At 40.3% G+C, this 23,680-nt stretch overlaps 1 protein-coding gene across 1 annotated transcript in view; it reads right to left on the bottom strand.

Moving 5' to 3' along the window:
- Window positions 1–5,177: 5,177 nt before the first annotated feature.
- The window catches only part of LOC104273786 (slit homolog 3 protein-like), a 137,425-nt gene continuing 118,922 nt past the window's right edge, over window positions 5,178–23,680 (bottom strand). Inside the window, exons 16-21 of the mRNA XM_009869217.1 lie at window positions 20,527–20,595; window positions 19,811–19,882; window positions 19,558–19,629; window positions 13,598–13,669; window positions 9,346–9,509; window positions 5,178–5,308 (exon numbers count right to left, since the gene is read on the bottom strand). Coding sequence (XP_009867519.1) covers window positions 5,178–5,308; window positions 9,346–9,509; window positions 13,598–13,669; window positions 19,558–19,629; window positions 19,811–19,882; window positions 20,527–20,595 — 580 coding nt within the window. The remainder of the gene's footprint in view (window positions 5,309–9,345; window positions 9,510–13,597; window positions 13,670–19,557; window positions 19,630–19,810; window positions 19,883–20,526; window positions 20,596–23,680) is intronic.

The following is a 23,680-nucleotide window of genomic DNA, read 5'->3' as shown; positions in this document are numbered from 1 at the left end:
TATATATAAACTTGCTCATTAGCTCTGGTCACAGCTTCTGCTCAGCTACATCCACCCTCTCGAGCACTTGCACATTAGTTCTCTCTGTGTACAACACGACAGACACGAATCCTGCATATCATAGAATCACAGAATGGCCTAGGCTGGAAGGGACCTTAGAGATCACCTAGTCCAACCTCCCTGTCATGGGTAGGGATGCCTGTCACCTAGATCAGGCTCCTCAAGGCTCTGTCCAACTTGGCCTTGAACATCTCCAGGGAGGGGGCAGCCACAACATCTCTGGGCAATTTATTCCAAAGTCTTGCTGCCCTCGTACTGAAGAATTTCTTCCTAAGGTCCAATCTAAATCTATTCTCCTTCAACTTAAACCCATTTCCCCTTGTCCTATCAGTGGACACTCTTGTAAAAAGTCCCTCCCCAGCCCTCCTGTAGGTTCCCTTCAGGTACTGGAAGGCAGCTATTAGGTCCCCCCCAAGTCTTCTCTTTTCCAGACTGAACAGTCTCAGCTCCCGCAGCCTGTCCTCGTAGCAGAGGTGCTCCAGCCCCTGGATCATCCTTGCGGCCTCCTCTGAACTCGCTCCAACAGATCCACGTCCCTCTTATGGTGGGGGCACCAAAACTGGACACAGTATTCGAGGTGGGGCCTCAGAAGAGCAGAGTAAAGGGGGAGAATCACCTCTCTTGACCTGCTGACCGTGCTTCTCTTGATACATCCCAGGATGCAGTTGGCCTTCTGGGCTGTATGAGCACACTGCTGGCATATCCCAGACATGCTGTGCTCTGAGATTCTCAATTTCTAGCCCTTTTTCCAGGGATGAAAACCTGGCGCAGAGGGTGGGGAGGAGGAAGAGCCAGATTCCTAGCAGAACCTTGGAGCCAGCTTCCTCACTAAATATCATTCTGGCTTCCCTATAATGCCTCCCACCACAAGAGTCTGGCTGCAAAAATACTGCCTTTCCAAAGCCCAAGAGCTTTACCCAGGATTTTTCCAATTGTATCTGTCATTCTGGATGACTGGTGAAATTGCTCAAACCCTCAAGATATTACAGCGCTGCTAGAAAAGTCAGGACACTGGCTGAACTCAACGGAGAGGTGAATACAGTTGCATAAAATCTGCAGAGCAACTCCACCACAGACACGCATCAGCATGTGCTGCCTGAAGTGTGGGATGTGTGCTATAGTAATTTTACCTATCGTCACTTTCCATTTCAGACATCTTTTGGTAACTGCAGAACCCAGAGTTGACAAATCTTCTGCATCCCAGCAGTTCAGGCTCCCATTTATCTGAGCAATCCACGAGGATGTGCTGATGCTTGGGCAGCTGCTGCATTTCCTGTTCCAGGTTGGAAATGTTCTTTCATTTCAGATAAAACACAGGTGTGTTTTAAACTCTCTTTCCTCATTTCTATAAATAACTCTACTGAAAATTATTCTCCTTCATTTGCTGTTGCCTCAGTTGTAAGACAAAGAAAAAAGGATGAAAGACACAAAAATGAGCCAAAAAATTCAAAAGGGCACTTGCACAACATAGGAACGGCAAAATACACTACGTTGGTTTTACTCACCTTAGGCTTTACTACATCTATTCAAGTAAATCCTTCCTCAGTGGCTTATTGATTGCCAGTTTGATTGCTCTCTTGAATTCTAACACCCATAACCTCAATTTTACAATATCAATGGGAAAACATAAAAGCCACACACTCTGCAGGATAAATGCATTAGTATGGTGCCGTTATCTATTTACCAGCCCCCAGCTGCACTCACACAGGCTGGCGCTGCAGGTGGCCAGCAGCATTGAAAGCAGAAGAAAGCTTCATTTCTCTACTTGTAATCATACTTCACATCTAAACCACACAGGCTATTTAAATAATCTTTCAAAGAATGCCGAAGAGAAGAGAAAAAGAAAACCACCACGCTGGATAATTCCACCTATGCCTGTGTTTAATATGAAAACACAAGTTTCTTAACATTCAGAGAGGTTTCCTGCCAGCCCCGGTGGCACCCCGGAGCTCAGGCCAGTGCAACCTGTCAGTCACTGTAGGTGACCCTCTCGCCCCATCTCCCACCATCCATGGGGCTTTGTCCCCAAAGAACAAGTGCAAAAGCGCTCTCTCAACCATGGCTTATCGTTAGCAGACACATTTATCACCTATTTTAAGGAAATACCAGTGGCAAGACAGCTCTCAGCACATAGCCTTCCCCGTTCCCAAGCGAGCAATCTGTATTTCTGTCCTCGTCCCGTAGGCTTGCTCAGCCCACTGGCTTCTCAGCTCAGGTGGTCCACGAGTTATCTCACTTTCCAGTTTACTCAAACCTATCACGAGCAGCATTATGTGTTGCTAAAAGCCCCATAAGGTATACATTCAATAGCAAAACCACTTCTGTAATCATGAAAAATAAAAGATTGAGTCATCATCAATGTGACGGGGAAAAAAGCAAGACTACAGGCTTTTGCAGCTACACTTGGCTGGCAGAAGTTCCTGATTCCATCAGGCACCAGTTCGGCAACTGCTAACTTAGAGGCTTTCTGCTAGTTGGTCTACTGTGCTGGGTTTTTCTGAAGGCTAGCGTGAGCACAGGAATCCCAGAAAGCGGTCTGTGTCCCTTTCCAGGGGACATTATAAAGCCGACAGCTCATTTGAATGAGCTTACATTCGAAAAAAAAAAGCCTGGAGTTTTCACTTTATTGATGCACTCTTCCCCCCAGGATTTTTTTCAAAATCTACATCAAACAAGGAAAAACAAATGCTGAGAGGGCAGATTTAGGGCAATTTATCAAGGTCTGGGAAATAGCTTCCAGATGGACAGAGCTGTTTGGTGCTGGCTGGTGAGAAGGAAGCAAGGTATTGTTATTGAATTAGCATGAATCTCTGGTGGAGAGCTGTGTGGTAGATAGAGTGCTCCTTTCATATGGTTTGCATTTGGACCTGTCATATTTCATTTTTATTCAGAAACTTGCGGTAAAGACACGCAGTTCTTTTTTGCTTATTAAATTTCCACCAGTTCTCCCCGTACCGCTATCCAGTCAGTATTTTTAAACTCTGCTCTAAGTGCCACGCCTGCGCCTGCTTGCTCTTTGCCATGCTCGGATGACAGCTCGGTGCTTACAAGCTCACAAGTGGGTTTAGGTTTTGCATTCACAGGCCAAATGTTACCTGAGAAAACGAGCGAGAGAGAAAAGCTGGATGCTCTGTGTTTAAACTGAGTTGCTTCAGCTCTATGTTTAAACTGAGTTGCTTCAAGAGTTTATCAAAATTTTTAAAAGTAAAATGGTGCATACTGATGTCTAATGAGCACTAGAAAGTAACTGCTAATATATCTAGAGGATTATTCTTGTTAATAAATCCTCCCTTTGTAAACATGTCTTCTAGCAGCATAAATACATCTACACTAATGCATTTGTTAATACAGAAATACCGTAAAAGAAGCCCCAAAAGGCTAAGGGCAAACAAAAGATATGCTCCTAACCAACAATTTCTACTTGAATAACCTGGATACCTATTCCACAATGAACGCCTTACAGAGTAAGACACACACACACACACAAAGATTTAGGTATTTTTCTGCTCGTTTTGAAAGTGTTTACTTTTCAAGTTATCCTAACAGTCACCTAGTTCCATCTGAGGAATTCAACCTAGTTTATGTTAAACACCAAATTAAAGTGACTGTGCTTCTATTAACCTGAGGAGACAAACAGCCAGTTTCCCTCATTGTGAAGACAAGTCAATTGTTACACCAAGTAGTTAGCTTCAGTTAAATGAATTTTTGACAACGTGGTCTTTATAAGATCTTAGAAAAGTTGCCAGTTGTTGTTGTTGTTATTATTATTATTGTTATTATTGTTATTATTATTTACTACCATTACTGCTACTAAGCATTAGGCATTAAGGAACTGGGGTGAAATGTAAGATATAAGCTTTATATCTTCCCTTTTCCAATGTCTCAGGGATCTACCACAATTACTCTGTTACCATCTTGGATGTATCCTAGGCAAAGAAGAGAAATGGTGATATCATCAGAACCAAGTAATTCCTATATCCTGTCTGAACTGAATATTTGTGCTTACTTCTCACAGGTAAGTTGAGTTTCACCCTCCCTTTTTATTTACGTATAGTTCTTTTATGAGCACCTGCTTCAACTGACCAAGACTCTGTAAGAAATATCCAATGAGGCAAATAAAATCGCAGTGTACAGAATGCAACCTACTTCTTTGGCCATAACACCCGATCCCCCCCAGGCTGTGAGCAGATCATATGCCTCATTTATTACTTATACTTAATCCTTCAGCTACTGACTACCGAGCTGTTTCCAGTTATATCAACTCTGAAACAAATTCTTGGTAGCCCTTAAGCCCTCATAATGCAGTGTTAACAATAGGAGTTATGCATCACTACCGAAGAAACCACATTATTCAATGACACGATTTTCCAATTTTCAAATGTATTATCAAGAAACCAACCCTGCGTGCTCACAGTGCTTGGCATCTGTGGGATTTCACATTTGCAGTTCGCTCTACGGACATTAATAGTCAGTGGTTGTGCCTGATCAGTTATCAACATTCTGTCACCATAGACTAAACTAGCCCTTAACACTCATCTTGAATTGTCTCCTCTTTGGCCTATGAAATGGTTATCTTGTTGCTGGCAAAAAAAAAGAAATTAAGAGGAAGATAAAATCGCCATCTCGTATTCGTATCACAGAATCAGAGGATGCCCAAGGTTGGAAGCGACCTCTGGAGATCATCTAGTCACCCCGCTCAAAGCAGCGTCAACTACAGGAGGTTGCTCAGGATGATCTTTATAGTCACGGCAAAGAGGGAAAGAAATTAAGAGGAAGATAAAATCGCCATCTCGTATTCGTATCACAGAATCAGAGGATGCCCAAGGTTGGAAGCGACCTCTGGAGATCATCTAGTCCAACCACCCCGCTCAAAGCAGCGTCAACTACAGGAGGTTGCTCAGGATGATCTGTATAGTCACAGAGGGAAAGAAATGCCTTTTCGATTGCACGGGACAAAAATCTGCAGCAAGGCGCAGCTGAAAGGTCACACACAACCTGCTTGAGTATGGGATCTTCTGAGCTCAGTTGCCTGTAACCTTGACTTCTCATTATGCAACAATTAAGAAAACAGAAGGGATGTGGAACAGTTTACTGCTTTTCATGTAGTTCGTTTGTAGTCATACCTTGAAGCCAAAAGGGCAAGTGCACTGATAAAACTCCACCGGGTCGTTGCTGCACGTCCCATTGTTCTTACATGGGTTGGAGAGGCAGGGGTTGCACTTGGACACAACGCTGATATCCACTGGTTCTGGAAAGGCAGAACACAGAGTATTAACAGAGAACTGGATTACAAAATTAATATTTCCCTCACTCGAACACACGTTTTTTTTTTTTCCTAATGCAGTATTCACCTTCCGTTGGCACAAACACACACGCTGTGGGTGCCGCTTTAGACAACACTACAGGATTCCCAGGGATCAGAAAGGATTTAAGTACTTAAATTGAGTGCTAGGCAGGTCTCAACGATGCTTATATTCTCCTGGATATGCAAACATCAGCTCTGAAAAAACACGTTGGGAATCTCCAGAGAGTGGGCTTATATATACGATTTTCAGCAATTTTTCCTTCTCTCGGTGCTGGAAATTCTGCAATAGCAACCTCTAGGGAACTATAACATGACATTTCTATGGCTGGTAACAGGAATGAAAGTGCAGATGCAACAGCAGAAATAAAAAACACACGTAAGAAAGATTTAGTGTGAGGTTTATGGGAATATTTAGGTGCAAAGTGTTTTACCATCCTTAATTTTAACAGAGTTCAAAACTTATTTTATTCCTGTTCTGTCCAGAAGAACAATTATCAACATTCGGCTATCTTGGCAAAATGCAACAAAGACAATTATGCAAAGATGTAAATGTGTGCAGGCAAATACACATAGCCATATTTAAACCGTTTAATAAACCACATTTTCTAGCAGCACTCTTCCAGAAAAGTAGTGAAGTTAGTGGGAGAGCAGGATCAGGAACACAGATCCAAACAACATTGGGTACATTTGAGGTACCAAGCCAATAAATATTTTACCACTGAGATTTTATAGGAAGTTAATTTAGACATTTCTACCTACCGTTAAAAAAATTGCGATTCTGAAACGGCTACATTTCAAATATTAATGAGTTAATAGCTTTTACACATAAAAAATAAACCCTAACACTTTAAAGGGGCTTAAATTATATCAGGCAGTAAAGACCCTAAAATAGTTTTACTTCATTTTTAAGGAAACACATTTTGAAATAACTTAAAATTGGTCAGAAGTGGGCAGAGAACTTCTGGTTTTGCATGAAAAATGACAAGGAGTAAATTGTGAAACAACCTGAAAGAAAAGAATCTTACACTTGGTGTTAGACAGAAGGTAGAGGAAGGCTACAAAACCAGGGATGAAAAAATCCCTTGCAGTCCAGGATTTGCTTTGGACTGGGCTGTATGAGGTATAAACCGTCGTTACTAACTTCACATACGTCCACAGCACCAACGGGGGGTAAGAACAAGACAGAAATGGGGAGCAAGGAGTCTCAGTTGACAAGCACGTGCAATGTAAAGGCTGTATCCGTGTGGGGCGGTGTTATCAGGGCCACTGATTGCAGGGTGCAACGTGCAATGATGAGATAAAAATACAAAAGAGGTAACAATTCCAAAAACGGAAGTAAAAGACTGTTGTCGTCCTCTTCTGTCTTCACATTTATGTGTAACTAAATGCCATATATGTTTTCAACTTGGAGTTAGAACAGCAAGAGGAAATAACATCTGGATTTCTGGCACTGACAGGACAGAATGCAGCACATGTGAGCTACTTTTGTCTTGAAGGTAGAGCATATTAACAATATACCAAAGTAGCTCTGCAGAGAGCACATGGGACAGGCAGAAGTGCTGATCTTCTTGATTTAGAGGTCACTAAGCCAGCATTTTCCCCGATTATTTATTTATTTCATAATACACATGCATACATTTTCCATTTATTCCTATGGCATAGATCAAAGCTAATCAATGTAGAAGCTAATAAGAACAGTGTTAGTTCCTAGCAGTTAAGTAGTTCATTAGTTTGCCCTTGTGGATTTGATTTATAAATCCATATAGCAAAATGCCCTCGGCCCAGCACATTCCTTTCCTCTACTGCATAAGCTAGCAGGGCAATTTAATAAAAAGCAGAGCTGAGTTTGCATGACTTGCACATTACATACTTTTATTTTCTTGGCTCTGCTGAGACATAACCTTCTGCTCCGTCACGGGCTAAAAATGTAATTTCAACAAGAATAAGTTAAACTCTTCTTTTGCATGTAAAAGTTCCTGGGGGTCACAGAGGACATCCACGCACTACTTTAAACAAGTATCTCAAGGTACCAATCTCAGCATGGTGAGCGCAGGCTTTCAGGGAGAGGAGGGGGTTCAGCCCACCCTGAGCCCCGTGCTAGCAGGACCTGAGCTATACCCAAATCTACACAGGCAGATCCTTGTGCTCGCTGCGTCACCCCATGGACAGTCTTGTTCTTCTGCTGAAAGGCACATTTAAAGGTGCTTTCCAGCCCAACACATTCTGTGATTCCAGGCCACAGTTCCAGCTCAGCAATGAGTGATGCAGCTCCAGCCTGAGGGCAAACCTGCACTTGACGCTGTAATAAATCTCGTTGCTTTACCATAAAAGAACATCCTGACGTCCATACACAATAGCATGAGGCATTGGATCTTAATCATGCACATGGAAAATGGGTTCAGTCACTGGTTTTCAAAATATACGTATGGTGATGAGAAAAGGTGCATTTTTCTCCAGTATACTGCCATGGATCCAAGCCATCAACAGTTTCTTCTTGTCCGAAGTCCACCTCCAAATCAATGCTTTTTTTTTCCCTTTTCTATTCAGATAAAGTGAGCATGGAGACAGCTGGGACAGTAGAAAGCTGACCATCTTTCTAGTGCACCAAATTAATATTTACACAAAAAACATACAGCTGTTTTCAATAGTCTGGATCATAGGTTTACTTATCTCTTGCCTAAAAGTTGCTTGCTTAGTTTTGAGAGAAAGTAAATGTAACTGTTGATGTATCACAGTTTTAGAATGAGGACGTCACCCAGCTTCTCTTTCTGGACTAGTCTTCAGACCATGTTTATTATGTAAATATGATCATTTTCGTTTCGCTTTGTGTGAACAAGCACATTACTTGGTATTTTCAGTCTTTAGGGTATATTTGTACTTCGCATTTGAGAGACTGTTATAAATTCTGTAGTTCTGATAGAGTTCTGATAGTTTTGAGACTGACATTTCCAAGTAACTAAATTATAAATTTACAGTTATTAAAAATATATGTGAAAGGCTATAAACTTCAGCTCAGGCTTGGAAACCTGTGTTGTAAACCCATCTCAACACCATCGCTTATTTGTTCAGCAGTTTAATCCCAGCCTCTGTAAAACCATGCTGCCAAGCAGTACTGCAAATGTGCACGGCACTCAGAGGCATAAAAACAGGCTTTACCCCTCATTTCCATTTCAAGAGAGGCTACTGACCCATCTTTTCCACTACAAATATAGCTCTATCTTCATGTACTTGCTGGTAACCTGAGCAAATCTCTAAAACACGTTTTGCAACAAAAACAGAGGTATATGCTAATCTACACTCAGTCATATGCTACTAAATATAAAGTAACATCCACAAGAAAAGTTTGCTCTCATCACTTATCCCATTCTACTGTAGCCGACTCCCATCATCCCAAAATCATTAATAGCTGCAACTCAACTTTCCTGACTGAACATACACTATTCAGACACCAAACCTCTTCTATAATCTACAGCTTCTGATACAGAGCTGATGAGGAAAGTTTTCAGATCTTCAGATGAAAACATACTTTTGGTAAATATTTGCTTTCCAGAAGAATTCTCAGTTTTCAAGTAAACATACATAATAAGTGGAGTGCTCTATATTTTTTAAATAACCCTCATTTTACCAAAGTTTTCTGGGGTAGGTAGAAGGGCAAAACCAATGTATTTGCTCAAAGAAGATCAATCAACATCCTATATGCTAACTTGCCATTATACAATCTGGCGTGAGCAACAGGAATACTAACACTTCCCAAGTTTGCTGGTTTTCCTTCCAGGTGGCTGCGCTTTGTGGAAGAGAACCCTTGAAAACGCAACTCAAATGTAATGTGACAACTCAGAAAATGAAAGCCAAACCCAACTCCCCTCCTCGTGCCTCAGACTCACTTTAAAACCAAGCAGTTCCCAAGAGCATGAAAATAAAGCGCTGTACATGAGGAAAAGCAGCGGGACAGGACAAAGAGCCTCCCGGCTTGCTCCTACCTTTGCACTGGAAGTGGTGGGTTGGGGTGGTGAGCAGCAGCCTGTCCACCATGGCCTCGGGGCCGCTGCAGCGGGCGATGCCCGGCTCTTTGTAGCCTGCCTTCACCCACTCGGAAAGCCAGCGGAGGCTGCAGTCGCAATGCAAAGGGTTGGTACCCAGAGCCCTGGTGGTGCAAAGCAATTAACAGCAGTTATTTCGGCTTGTGAGGAAATGCGACGTCCCTCATCTCCCTGAGGCACGTTCTGGTCTACACTTTTACAGACATGCTCTACTTCAAGATGTGGGAAAGGTTTTTTTGAGTATTTAGGAAGTCTTTTGGATTTATGCCCTCTGTTATTCCCACTCTTTTCCTTTCTTCCCATCATCAGTTACCGAGGTTGTATAAACACCCAACAACAAATCACTTCTTCAAACAACAAATCACTTTCTCAAACAATTGTGCTCGAGCAATTTCACCAGACGTATTGCTTTTATCACATTGAACACATTGGCTTCTTTTATTTAAGCTTTTGTGAGCATATTCTATCGGTGAATCGCGTAATTTAGTTGGGCTGTGACGATCCATGCTAATGCCTCACAACTAGGGAGCCCTGCTTTCAAAACTGCAGCCTGGTGTCCACTTTGTGGCTTTGAAACATATTTGCTGGTTAACCCATCACTTGAGTTAGGTTTCTGTGGTTGGAGTAGACGTGTTCACACAGTAAAATTCTAATTCATGGAATTTTTTCACCGTTCACGGAGATATATCCAAAATAAACCAAACTTTTTTTACCTTAAATTTAAGTGCTGCCTTGTCTCGTTAATACTATTTTTTTCTCTTAAAGAAATTGTCTTTTCAGGCAACCAACGAATTACAAACAAAGTCCAGATTTCAGAATGTGAGTTTAAAAACAATTAATTTTTGAAAGTGTGAAGAAATGCATGTTGAAAGTTTGAATTTCTTTTGCTGAAAGTAAATGTAAGGCTTTAGCTGTACAACACCTGAATTGCCATGGGCAGAAAATTAACAAAAATAAAGATTAGCAAAGGGAAGAGGTACTAAACAAACCAATAATTCAAATTGGGTTTTAGACTTTATTATTTCTGCGTATGTTGTAAACTATTTTTAAGATGGTATTTTAAACTCAAGCTTCTTTCAGATAAAAACATATCAGGATATTAAGATAGAAACCTCAGTAAATTTGTTGATACATTTCTACTGGAGTGACTAATGAACTCACTGTGCCCTAGACAGATTCATAATGAGAGTTCATAGGTTCAAACCCTGTCTAGGGCTCATTCATCAAAATTAAATGTGTACTGCAGCACAGTATTAAAAAATATCCATCCACTCCCTCTGTAAATCCATTGCTTACAATGGAAAAAAAACTACTGGGTTGACTTTTTGACCCTGTAACTGTGATCAACGGGCTCACTTGTCCAAGGTCAAACAAAATGCAGCAGTGAAAGCTGGACTGAGAAATTAACTTCAGTGTTGAGCAACTGCCATGTATAAAAAGGGAGTGGGAAGACAAGGAAAAGCTAGTTGCCGTTAATTAATCTTTATAAACTACATTAGAAATAAAGCTGCTCTATATATACTAGTAATTGCCAATAATATGGTCGTACAGCTGCAGAAATTATCATACGTATCCTTCCATTCTTTTGTTTGTGGTGCTGGTTTGGTTGGGTTTTTTTCCCCTTCATTTCTAGGAACTGGAGTGAATTCTTGTATTCTCGTTCAGGAGTTCTAACATGCTTTCTCTATTTATTTGCCCATTATAGCAAATATTTCCAGAAGGTAAAAATATCTTCTGCTGCAATGAAATACCACCATCAGCATTTTCAAAAGGTTGTGCAGATAGTTGTTTTACACTAAGCAGACATTTCTGTTTTACACTTTGCAATAAGATGGGTTTTGGTGGGGTTTTTTTTGAAGGCAACTTAGAATAAAGTCAACTAAAGTAAGTCTAGCCACGATAATGCTGGAAACAAAGGAGGGGACAGCTTATTACTATATGTAATGAACATAAATTTGAGTAAAGGAAATTTGGTGCACGTCTTCTTTTAGGCTTCAGCTATGGAAAAAGCGACTGAAGCATCTAGATCTTGGTTTTGTTCCAATTACAGACCAATTTAAAGCTATTACAAAAGACCCTGACTAAAATCAATAGTTTTGTCTACGCTACACAAATACGTTTTTGCAATTCTAAATGTTAATTTGATAACCTTAAGACCCTCTTTCCCCCAGCCAAACTGTACTGACGTCTGGTACAGCCAGCTTTCTCCAGCCATAATACCTGTCCCTACCCATGGCCACACAGCTTGCAAATTTAACACAGTATTTTGTTCTCCCATGCATTACGAGTTTCAAGAGTAGCATTTTGTATCATTTTTGAAATTATTCCAAGTGCATGCTTCCTCCTTGAAAATACCAGGAAGAGCTCAAAAGGAATTTATTTCCAATTAGGCATGACTTCGTTTGAATAAGCCCAGCTTTTTCTGGCATGCGAAGAGCAAAATCACTGCGGTTGCTCAAAGTTTCAGAATCTTCTTTGAGAAACTGGAGAGCACAACTGCGCTGTAAAATTCAATTGTTCAACTGTGCAAATTACGCCCCAGACAGGTCTTATTTATTTTATGGATCCTATTTATTACTGTTCATTTGAGCTTTGTGTATTTTACATTTCTGGCAGCACGTATATCTAAACAGATAGACTGCGGCGATTGTACTGGGCCAAAGGGGTTTTTATCACTCCCAAAGGTGAATGGTTTACCCAGGAAAATTGGATCTGCACTTCATTTAAAGTAAACCCTGAGGAAAATCCAAACAAATGGAGCATGCTATGTTTATCTCTTGAGTTCTAAAAATACCCTCAGAAGCCAGATTCCCGGTATGGAAGGTGTCACCACGCTTCCAAAAGGAGGTGCAAGGCTTCAGCTCAGGGAGACTTTAACTCCAAAACAACTCAAGAAATGACTTGACTGTACAGGAAACATGAAGAAGAAACACATTTGTGCAAAATGAAGCTTTTCTCTAACTTAGACACCAAGGCGTAAGCTTGAAAGGGCGAAGCTTATTTCTCAGCTGAAGATGAAATTGCCTAAGTTACTCACTTCTGGTTTCTGTCCCCACCGATCTGAGATACCTTCATTTTTTATTGTCCAGAGAGAGAGACTGAGGCAGAAAGCTGTTACACAGAAATAAACAGTGCAAGGACATACTTGCTATCCAGAAAATATGTAAATATGAACGGAACCTTATGTTCTGGTGGGCATGTTTAAAGTTGCAAGGAGGGAAATGGAGAGGTAAAACCTACGTTAAATGCACACACATCTGATCACACGTCTCAACGTGGGCGTACACCAACATCGACCCACGTGCACGAGGGCAGCATCAGGGCAGAAAATGCCCGTATCAGCTCGGGAAATCAGTCACTTCACAGAATGACCAAGACCCACTGAACTCTCTGATTACTTGATGACAGTAATCAAGAAATATGCTACACAAGTACTTTTCCTTACATCTGCTGCCTAAAAATAGGAAGCATCACACGTTATCTCAATGAAAAAAAGGATTTTCATTTCTTTTGGCACCAACTGTTACACTTCAGGTTTATTTTGTAATAACTGCACCTATTTCTGCAGTAATAACTGCAGTTCTTTCATCAACTGAACTGCATTAAAAAACATCCTGGACCTCTATCAATACAATAGTAATTTCTGTAAATATCTGAAATGTCTAATAATTTTTGCAAATTACAGAATGAAGTATTAATGCTGTGAAATGACCCATTCCCATACAATTAAATATATGTCTGAAACAGTAATTCATCAACACGTTCATATACTGACATTTAAGTATGCAAAACATATGACACTTATTAAGCAAAGAATTCACATTTGCTTAATATTTGCTCTTTGTGGGAGGTTTCCTGTCTCACTCTCAAACCATAACACACTCTGCATTTCACATAGACAACGCTGAAAGAAAATCTTAAACACAAAGTCCACAGAGGAGGAAACTGTCACATTTGCTCATTTGGTTTTCCTTAAGAAAATATTTTGGTAACTCATAACAACAGGTTCTAGTATTTTTATTATTTTTTTTTTATTTCCTTTGAACAGATGCACTATGATTATCCAGGCAGAATATGGAAACTAAGCAGTAAAAACAGCAAACCTCCACAACCTTAAATTTATAATAATATGTGCTGGTTTATAAATCTGAAACTGTCAATCAAGCCGATGAACCCAGTCAGAAATACTTACAGATGGGACAGGGATACCAGGTCACTGAAAGAACCTTCAGGAACACTGGAAATATCGTTTCCATGGAGTGTCCTGGAAGAAGGGAGAAGCAGGATGGTAACAAAGCACAGTGTTTTATTTGTGCCCAATAATTGAAGAAGGTATTTAATTTCGTTTCCTTGAGAGTTCCTACGAGCTTCACAACTCATGAGCTTCCATGCTTTATTACTTCTACTTCTAGATGTTGGCATTTCAAATAATGATACAATTGGAATGGCTGGTGACTAATGTTTTAAATTAAAAAGTTGACATATCTATTTAAGCTATTAAAAGTGCATTGATGACAAGCAGACCCTCACATACAGACCTGTCGTCTTCTACAAAATCCCATTAGCTGGAAACATAGAAAAAACAGAACAGGGAAAATAGGAGCTGTGAAAGTTAAATTAAATATTGACTTCAGAGGGTTCCTAGGAGAGAACAAGGGTCCAGGAGGGCAAACACAGCTGCACTTTCATGCTCTAATTTCCCATTCTTACAGTAGGAAATACCTCTTTGTGTGGTATTTTTAAAATCCCTTTGACAAATACATTTATGCTACCACGGAAAACACTTGAAATTAGTTGGCTTAGGCCATGATTCACTCTGCACAAGGAAACTAACGTTTTTCTTGCAAAAGGGTTCTACACTGTTTCAAGGACAATTTAAGCAGCCACTTTATCTCTTTTCTAAGAAATATGTTTATGTGTGTGTTACACAACCAAGCCTAAATGGCAAGATTTTTCTTGCAGCTTGTAAAGCACAATACTTGTATTGAAAGTGGCAGGCACAAGAGTAAAAAAAATCATTATTTACAGTTATGGTTTTGATTGCATTTGCAACCAAAGGACTTGATGCAAAGTGGGCACCACCATCAGAGGCTGTGGCAGACAGAGAAGAGCAGAACTTCTGGTAGCACCAAAGCTCTGGTCAGGCAGGAAAACAGGCAGCAATAAATGAGTGTGCAGGAGGGCACAGGGTGCTGGGAGTGACAAATGCATAAAAACTATCCAGCAAACACACCAGAAGACACACAGCCATGTAAGACTTTGTTTTATAAATAAATAAAATCAGCTGTTCAGCTGCTGCACCCTCTGCCTCAATAGATAAGTATCTGGCAAAAAATAGCACAGAGAAAAATATTTATAATTTATTCTAACCTTTCTAGTTTGCATGCCACTGAATATACGTTTCCTACTTCACATAGTAACAGAAAGAGCTTGTAAGGAGCCAAGAGGAGTCAATCAGCTGGATGCCACCAGACTTTTCTTAAGGAAAAGCTGGTAGAACACTTGCAAAGGAAAAGGACATCATTATTTGAAAAATAATTTTTCTTTTGCACTTCTCCCCTGAGCTCGTTCAGTTATAGCAAACTGCTGTATTCTTTATGCCCTCTTCCCCTGGTCTGGGAATTACTGCCACTGCTCAGACGTGGCAGAAGAGGGTGGTGGAAAAGAGAAACCTACTGTGCGTCACTTTTGTGGCAGCTCTTACCCGCAAGTCATTTATTTTCTAATTTACCTGGTGATTCATGGAACACAGCAATCACAAACTAATTTTTTTTATTTCTGTGACTGTAGACGTTCTGGAAACAGCGCATACTGAGTTTATTTCAAACAAACCAAACATCTGAGCTCATGGAAATACAGAGATGAAAACAAAAGTATCTCTTTTTGCATCCTTTCTTCCCTATCATCCCTATAAGCTTCACCGAGATCTACACTTTTTTTTACGACGCCTTATAACTCTTACAAATTTAACTTTTACACACTGCCTTACTCCAGCACACACACAGCGAGGAAAGATAAACTTGCCAGGGAAAGTCCCACCTTGTCCTGTCTTCCATGAGGCTGGGTCCTGCCATGGGGCTGTGAAATACGTGAGCACAAGCCATGTTGCCACCACCACGTTACGCAGCCACAGGCTCTGTCTCAGCATATCGCCAAGTTTTTCTACAGAGCACAAAATCACCCCAACTACAGCCAGGTTATCCTGCTGGCATCTCCCTCCAGCTCTGGATGCCGTACACCAAAAACTTCCCATCCCGACACCCTGATTCTGAAATTTTCTTTTAAGTGTACCTAAGTTTTGGCTATTAATAACACTACTTGGCATGTGGACCTCCAAGCAATTAAATCAGAACAGGAAGGATATGAGCTTCCACGCAGTAACTCCAGATAAAGCACACTCACTGACTGTACAGAACGAGCAACTGACTGACCCCACAGCTATTAAATAAGGAGTATTTTTGTTGGTATGAGGATACAAGATCAGGTCTGGTCAAAAACTTATCATCAAAATGTTCCTCCCTTCAAGTAGATGGGCATATTTAAACAAGCAGCCACTCATCAGCTTATAGTCTGATCTTTTAAACTTCCTAAAGATTTTCTCTGAATTTTCTCTGATTTTCTCTGAACAGACAGCAGAACTTCTCTTTATCTTCATGTCCTAGCAATTATGTTTATTCTGTGAAGGGGTTCATTTTCTTTCCTAGATATCTTGGAAACTTCTTCCAAGAGAAGCTGAAGAGCAACAAAGCCATTTACCTGTAAGAAGCTAAAACCATTGAAAACATAAAACTATCCAGAATGAACGGCTTGAATATGTATATCAAATATTGAGGTATGTTTATAGATGTAAATGCCTGCATTTTAATTAAAAAATCATGTCAGCAACACCCTCACTCATGCAGCTAAAATGAAATGATAAATTCTAAAAAAACTTAAAACCCCACAATAATAAATAGTGGCAAGAGACTTCAACAGTGCAACAAAATCTTTTCTTTTTTTTTTTTTGTCTGGGATCAACAACAGGGAGATATCTCTGTACCAAATGGTCCAGGAAAAATCTTAAACAATCGGACACACACTGATGTGTGTGTTCTCCCTCAAAAGCACAACTTGTAGATAACCTCTTGTCTGAACATCAGTAAACAGCAGGGGTAGGAATTTAAGGTGATGTGGATCTCCTCTGAGAGTCTTGAAATAAAAACCTTGTTCTACACGTAAACTCACTAGTTTATTACTTTGTCCTCAGGTGAGCAAGTGATCTAAATGTATCTGTATGGGTTAGGGATTTTTGGGCTGTTTTTTCTTTCAGTAAGTGTTCCCAAGTCCTGCCTCCTAACCCCGTGTCTCACAGCACCAGATCACTGTGAACACAAAGGGGATGCTGTTTCAGTCAATGGTGCTCTGCCCTGTAAAGGCAGAAATGTGGCAAAAAGCTTGGCTGAGCTTACAGAGCCAAAAAATTGGTTTCATGAATGTGCCTGAAGAGTGCAAGTGCTAGCTTCACCATCAGATGTATTAATGAGCTTTGAGTTGCAGTAAATATCCATGAGTTTTCAGTCAAAATATTAGTAAAACACTCTGTAGCTCATTTTTAATATTTCTTTTTTTTAAATACAACATAGAAAATTGTTTATTGATCTGAGAAAATATTTTTGTTTCTCAACTTTGCCTCTCAAGTCAGGAAACAATGTCAGAAGATACAACGTCATACAACAAAAATAATCTCTAGAATAATCAGTCCAGGTCTACCCGAGAGTTCGAATATTTACAATTACTTTATCTCAATCTCAGCTTTTTAAATGTGTTTACATTTAGCTTCTAAAAAGATTAGCTTTGGAAAAAAACCCAAAAAACTCAGACTAAAACAAACCCACAATTTTTCACTGCAGCTTCAGTGCAAAAACCTACCGATACCAACTTTTGCTCATCGAAAAAATTCTTGAGGCTCTCTGTTGCCATTGCTCCCCAGTGCACTTCGGCTGCTGTTGTGGATAAGCTGTGTGAAGACTGAAGATTAAAGGCCTGATTGTGTAAACACTGATATTTATTCAGGCTTAAACAGAAACATGTTGACTCTACAGTTTTCTCAGTTGAGCTTGTGCTGAAAAGTGTAAGAGAGAGAGGGCAGAAGCGGAGCTCTGTCAAAGATCAACTTGATCATGCATGTATGATTATTTCGATTTTCAAGTACATATTTATTTATCATGGAGGCAAAAAAGTAAACATAGGGTATCTGGAAGACACTGAAGCTTGTATGAGCAGGATCTGCTACCTTCGGAGGCGTGCACAGCCAAAGGTAACAAGATCTATCCTCTTTATATAAAAATAAAATAAAAATGTGGAAATTGTTTTGCTGATGTTTCCTCTTTTAAACTCCTCCGAGAATATGGATAATAAATCACTGACAATAACAGATTGCACACTGTCACTCAGGAGCCATTTTCTCTCTGGAGAATTGGTTTTTAATAACAACATGGATGACACATGGCCAAAGCTGTAGCTGATACTGGAGTTTTGTGAGCCATAATAAATCAAATCAATCGGGAGGCTTCCAAATGCAGGGAGCGGAGGATGAGATTTCCATTTAGGCTCCATTTCACTCGTGCTGCTCTGTGCAAGGCAGGGCGGGCTTCTCCCTTGAAGGAGGAAGCCTTTTTTGTCAATTTGATTAGCAGAGCATTTGAAAAAGCCAAAAGATAACAATTATTAAAACACTGCCTTTTGTTTCTGCCCGTATGTGGTCTGCAAGGAAGAGTGAGGCATGAGGTGTATCTACACTGTGATTCAGGGTAGAGAGTCCCAAACTAGTTTTAATCAAGCTAGCCTGCATACCAGAAGCGGACTAGAAGATAGCTCCATATGGAAGAATTTATTTGGCCACGAAATGGAACATATTCATCCGTGGCTGGATTTCAGGACTCATGTAACAGCTCAGATGTGACCATCCTAGTGTGCTAGAAATCAGAGTCCCAAAGCCAAACTTAAAACAAAAAATCCAAATTACGTATCTTTCTTGTTTTTGCTACTGAAAACTGGGAATCTAAAGCTGTCTTCTAAGTTAGGAGGTTGAAACCTAAATATCTATTTTGCCACTCAAATACAGTGAAAGAGCTCGGTCAAACAACGTTGTCTTATTGCTTCCACAGTCACATGTCAGCCCCTTAACTCCCTCAGGGAGCCAGTGCACAGCAGCCACTGCTCTTCAGGTTCACAGGCAGTTCTGCACGGGGATGACATCGAATCTTTTTAAAAACAGAAAATGATAATGTGAAGTTTCAAAGCACTCAGGACACATTCTTCAGTTCCTCTGTGCCGACATTTTAGCGTGCCTAAAACAGCCGAGGAGGGGGAGATGCTTGCCACAAGGAACAGGTCCCAGCCCACGCTCGGAGATGGTACCAAGACGATGACTTTCAGAAGAAATTGGAAGCAAATGGTTCAGTCTAGAGAGCTGCTGAAAGCAACTACACGGGAAAGAAAGAACGCAGAAAAGGTCCTCCAAAGAAAGACACTACCCATGGACTTTTCTGAGTGTGCCTCCAGTCAACACAAAGTGAAATTTCATTCACAACTTAGAGACGTTTGAGACAGGCAGCTCAGCATTGCCAGTACCCAGCCACTGGCCTTACTTACTCTTCATTGTAGTATGGGGACTTTCAAGTTACCTTGAGATTGCATTCTTTTAAGGCAGAACCTGCCTGCAGAAATCTCAATTAATAGAAAGTATTCCAAAAATGCACAAGCTGAAGCATCTAATACAAACTTACACAAAAAATATGATCAGGTTTTTCACACAAAGAGAAAAGTCTTTTCCTGTGGAGCACCCAAATATTCTTCAAGTAGAAGAGACACAAACAGACTCTGTGCAGTCTCCTGGAGGCCTGTTCTCATGACAGCTCTTGTCCCTGAACTATCACAGAAAATCCATTCATCCTGCAACTTCGTAATTGCTTCTTCTCAAAGTTTAGCATTCACCTGCTCTAGTCATTACCAGACATATTGCACCTAAGATCAAGTACATTGAAGGTAATCATGTGAAAATATTTATGACTACTGGATCAAGTGAAAGCCATCTGCTCATTAAAAACCTCCCCGTCATCAACAGCATTCTAATCAGCTGCAACTCAGCTGCATCCAAAAAGTGGTACTTACAGCACTCGAAGAGACCTGAGCCCATTGAACGCGTGGACTGGGATGCACCGAAGTCTGTTGTAACTCAGGATGCTGGGAGAATGAGAGAACAGTTACAACACTGTGTTTTCTTTGGTTATTTCACTACTAACTCAACCACAAAGAAGCATGGGAAGACACGTGCTTAAGTAACAAGATATACACTAACTACTCGATGCCTAAGACGATGTCTGAAAAGCAATTACCACTGCTACCAAAATGCTGGAGTACTCACAGCGTTGATAACTGAGTCATGTTGCTGAAGGTGTAATTGGCCAATATGCTTATGCTGTTGTTGCTCAAGTCACTGAGGAAACATACAGAAAATATTGTTTAGATATATTAAAGGAGTAATAAGTGTTCTTTTAAAGATTACGTAACAGCTGCACAGCAAAAAGGTTTAAGCAATTGAAAAGCCACATATAAACCGGTATGTTTTCTAAACAACTTTGAATAAGCTCAGACTCCTCTAAAAAGTCTCAGACTCAAAAATATTAAGGCTTATTTCCAGCATCTAGCCTTCAAAAAACCCAACAGTGAATATAAGCAAAATTTTTGAAGAAGGAGGAATTAATAAATGATACAAGCATGGGTGAATGTTTATCATACCAACTTGCTTTGCAATGTGTTACAGGCATACCATTTACATAGGCTCTTCACACTGGCAGCTACTGGAACAAAATTTCATTTTTCATTCAAAAGAAGTTTTCTAGGTTCAAACAGAACATTTTGTTCTGTTATTGTTCTCCCTTGAAAACCAAAATTGGAAATGTTTCCAATAAAACAGTCTTTTGAAATAGAGGATTCCAGTTTTCCTTCCCTCTCCCCTTTTTTTGGTACCTATATATTTTGTGGGGGTTTTTTTTCCTCCCGAAACACTATTTATGTTCCACCTACAACATAGTGCAGAGTCATGTAATTTTCTTGACATTGAAACTGCGTGTTTCTTACATCAGTGTCAGGTGTTTGAAGGCGGAGAGTCCCTTCGGCACAGCAGTCAGGTGGTTTCCTTCCAGGTATCTGAAAAAAAAAAAGAAAAAAGTCAGATTTGACAATTACACAAACATGGAAACAAGAACTCCTGTCCTCAATCTGCACCAAGAATGAACAAAATACAAAGTCAGTCCCAAGGAAATGATCTTTGATTCATTGCTTTGAAACTACAACAGTTTCTCCTTTTTAAGTGAATTATATCACATGCAAAGCATGATAGTTTTTTACTGTTTTGTTTTGTTTTTTTTTTTAGGACTTGGAAGCAAATACAGGACTTCTCGCCTGCAGCAAATAGAAATGGCTGTTTGGTTCTTCTGTGAGAACAACTGAAGAAGGGGAGAAAAATTGTCTGGCTTGTGCCCTGAACTTAAAGCTGCCTTTACCAAGTTTCTGTAAGAATGCTGAGCGCTCAGTGATTCTGAAAGTTCCTTGTCCAGCCAGAACTGGGAGAGAAGCTGTGCTGCCAGGGCTCTGTGTTGCAAAAGTCTCACTTATTCCAGTGTCAACACCAACATCGACGAGTCTGACGCCACATCTGTTACAGCAGCACCTGCTATGGCACACACACCCTCCTTACCTTTCCTTTCCAAAGTATGCCAGCACAGGAGGAAAATTTGGTGCAAACTGAAGACCAAAGACCAAGTTCTCTTTGAATACAGCCTCTTCCTACAAGCATTAAGTGTGTTTAATAAAACAGCTTGTGTTTCCAGTGTGGAAGTTACCTGAGACACCACTGAAGGTGTCTCTATCCAGACATATGCACAGTAGAGCTAAAGCCTTTTTGAGATAACCCTACGTCCTCGTATGGTCACACAGTGCTGCACTGTGCAGTTTTTCTCCACTGAAGAAACATGAACATCCAGTAACCAAGGCAAAACCTTTGACAAAATACAGTACTTTGCAAAAGTTTGCCCCGAAGAGAGCACAGGTACTCAAGACTCCACAGCTGACCTGTGGTAGCAATGGGATGTGGGGCTTTTTCTGTTTATTACAGAATAATAGAGCCACAGCTGGAATTCTTTTCTTTAATCCCGGCTTTTGGGTGAAACTGCATTCCTGGAAGATATCAAAGTCATAAGGCTCCAATAGAGACTGACCACTGTGGTGCCGTGACACTGTCAAGGTGATCCTCCAGACATCTGCCAGAAGCCATATCTACCCAGGAAACAAATCCAACCTCCTCAGAAAGTGCTGTGTAGGAGGAAGGCATTCCTCCCTCCACAGGTGAGAATAAAATATAAAATTATATTTCTTTTCCTTACAAGATACATGGGGGATTTTTCCTAAGGTAGACATGGGGCAATGCAATTGATGTGGTATGTTTTGAAAGATAATCAAGCGTAGTCAGGAAATGTAGCCCACAGACACCAGAACACTCTACTGCTGAAAATACAAACCAATAATCATGTTAAGAATTTTTATCCCACATATACAATTTCCCTTTCTTCGGCAACAGATTTATTATTCTGCATTTACTATAGCAAACAACAATATTAATAGATTATTTCTGTGCTGTACGTTCCCTCTCTACATTAATTGTAACAACACAGAGATATTTGTGTAAACTAAATCCAAGAAATTTTTCCCACGTACTTTATTTTTACATCATTTAAAAATAAAAGCTATAAACACTAACAGAACTTCTTACATAACAACATTTCCTAGCTGTCACTTTCCCCGCTCCTTTTTCTGTTTCAGCATAATGCCCTCTCACCATTTTCTGCTGCCTCAGCTCTCTTTTCAACTAAATTGCTCCAACTAAACTGCCCCAGCCTCATGGTTATCCATTCTGCCCCAGCCTCACGGTTATCCATCAGCGTGGAGTGACCTTCAGGCATGTGCTGGAGCTGACCTAGATCCTGCCAGGATTAGGCTGGACAAGTGGGGCTACAAGCTTCTGAATTTTTAACCAAAAAAGCCTTCCTTAATGAAAAAAAAACCCAACCAAACAAAAACCCCCTTCTGAACAAATCAGTCTTTCCATTCACAAAGACCACTAGCATGGAGTGACAGTGCTGCACAGCAAACAGATGGCCCTTGCAAAGGAGTCATTTATTACGTATTTGGAAGCTAAATACGATTTTCCTTTAGGAAAAGAAACTCAACTCTTGCAACGTGTTAAAGACGTCAGAAATATGTTTTCAAGATATTCTCTTGTTAATCCCAGTACGAAACAGCCTGCAACTTGGATAAAACGATGATGGCTAGCCAAGGTTGTTCCCCCCATATTTTGCTTTCTGGTGCAATCAAAAGTCGAAGGCACACATTTTTAATGCAGTGCTTCACTATTCAGACTAACATAGACATGCAGACCCCTGGAGTTCAACTCCCACAAAGGAAGTGCTTTGAACAGCCTCAGATTCATACCGAAAGTCATCTGACAGTTATATAACCGTGCTTGCAGAAAACTGCAATACTTACACCAATGGTATAATAGCCGAACAAACACAATTTTACACTGAAAAATTACTGATAAGATACCTCTCATGGACACATAAGAACAATTCACCACCATTAAACTTCTCACCGCGTCATACCATTGGCAGTGGCAGTATTTTCTAAACAGATGCTCGAGAGGGCTGGCAGCTGGACATAATGAATAAAAGAATTATTCCTGAGGGTGAAAGCGCAGAGCCCAGTTACATTTTACTGTTTTGTTTTGTGTATGTATGTATGTATGTATGTATGTATGTATAAATAAATAAATAAATAAATAAACAAATAAATAAAATGAAGGAAGCTACAGACCCCCTGCCCAAACAAAACAAAATAAGCCATAACAGAATGATGTGGAGGGAAGACTGTATTTTTAATTCTTTTCCATCCCTAGCCAAAGGAAGATGATTCTATGTACACGGCATCTGCTATGCAAAGAAATTCTGGCATGAATGAAAAAAATGCATTTTTAATTTCAATGCTCAGAGTCCAGTTATTAACACGGAGACAGTCAGAGTCAAGAGTGGGTGTCAGCTGCCTTAATACAGACACACTGACTGGTATCCAAACCAGCCTCATTCCTTAACTCCTCTAGACTCTCTAGTTTAAATTGCAGTTTGGAAATTGTTTTTTACCCCATGAATGCTGCTGGGAATCCTGAAGTCTCAGCAATGAC

The sequence above is a fragment of the Apaloderma vittatum genome, unplaced genomic scaffold (genome assembly GCF_000703405.1).
Source record: "Apaloderma vittatum isolate BGI_N311 unplaced genomic scaffold, ASM70340v1 scaffold13285, whole genome shotgun sequence".
NCBI classification, from domain to species: Eukaryota; Metazoa; Chordata; class Aves; order Trogoniformes; family Trogonidae; genus Apaloderma; species Apaloderma vittatum.
This window is presented reverse-complemented; position numbering and strand designations above follow the sequence as displayed.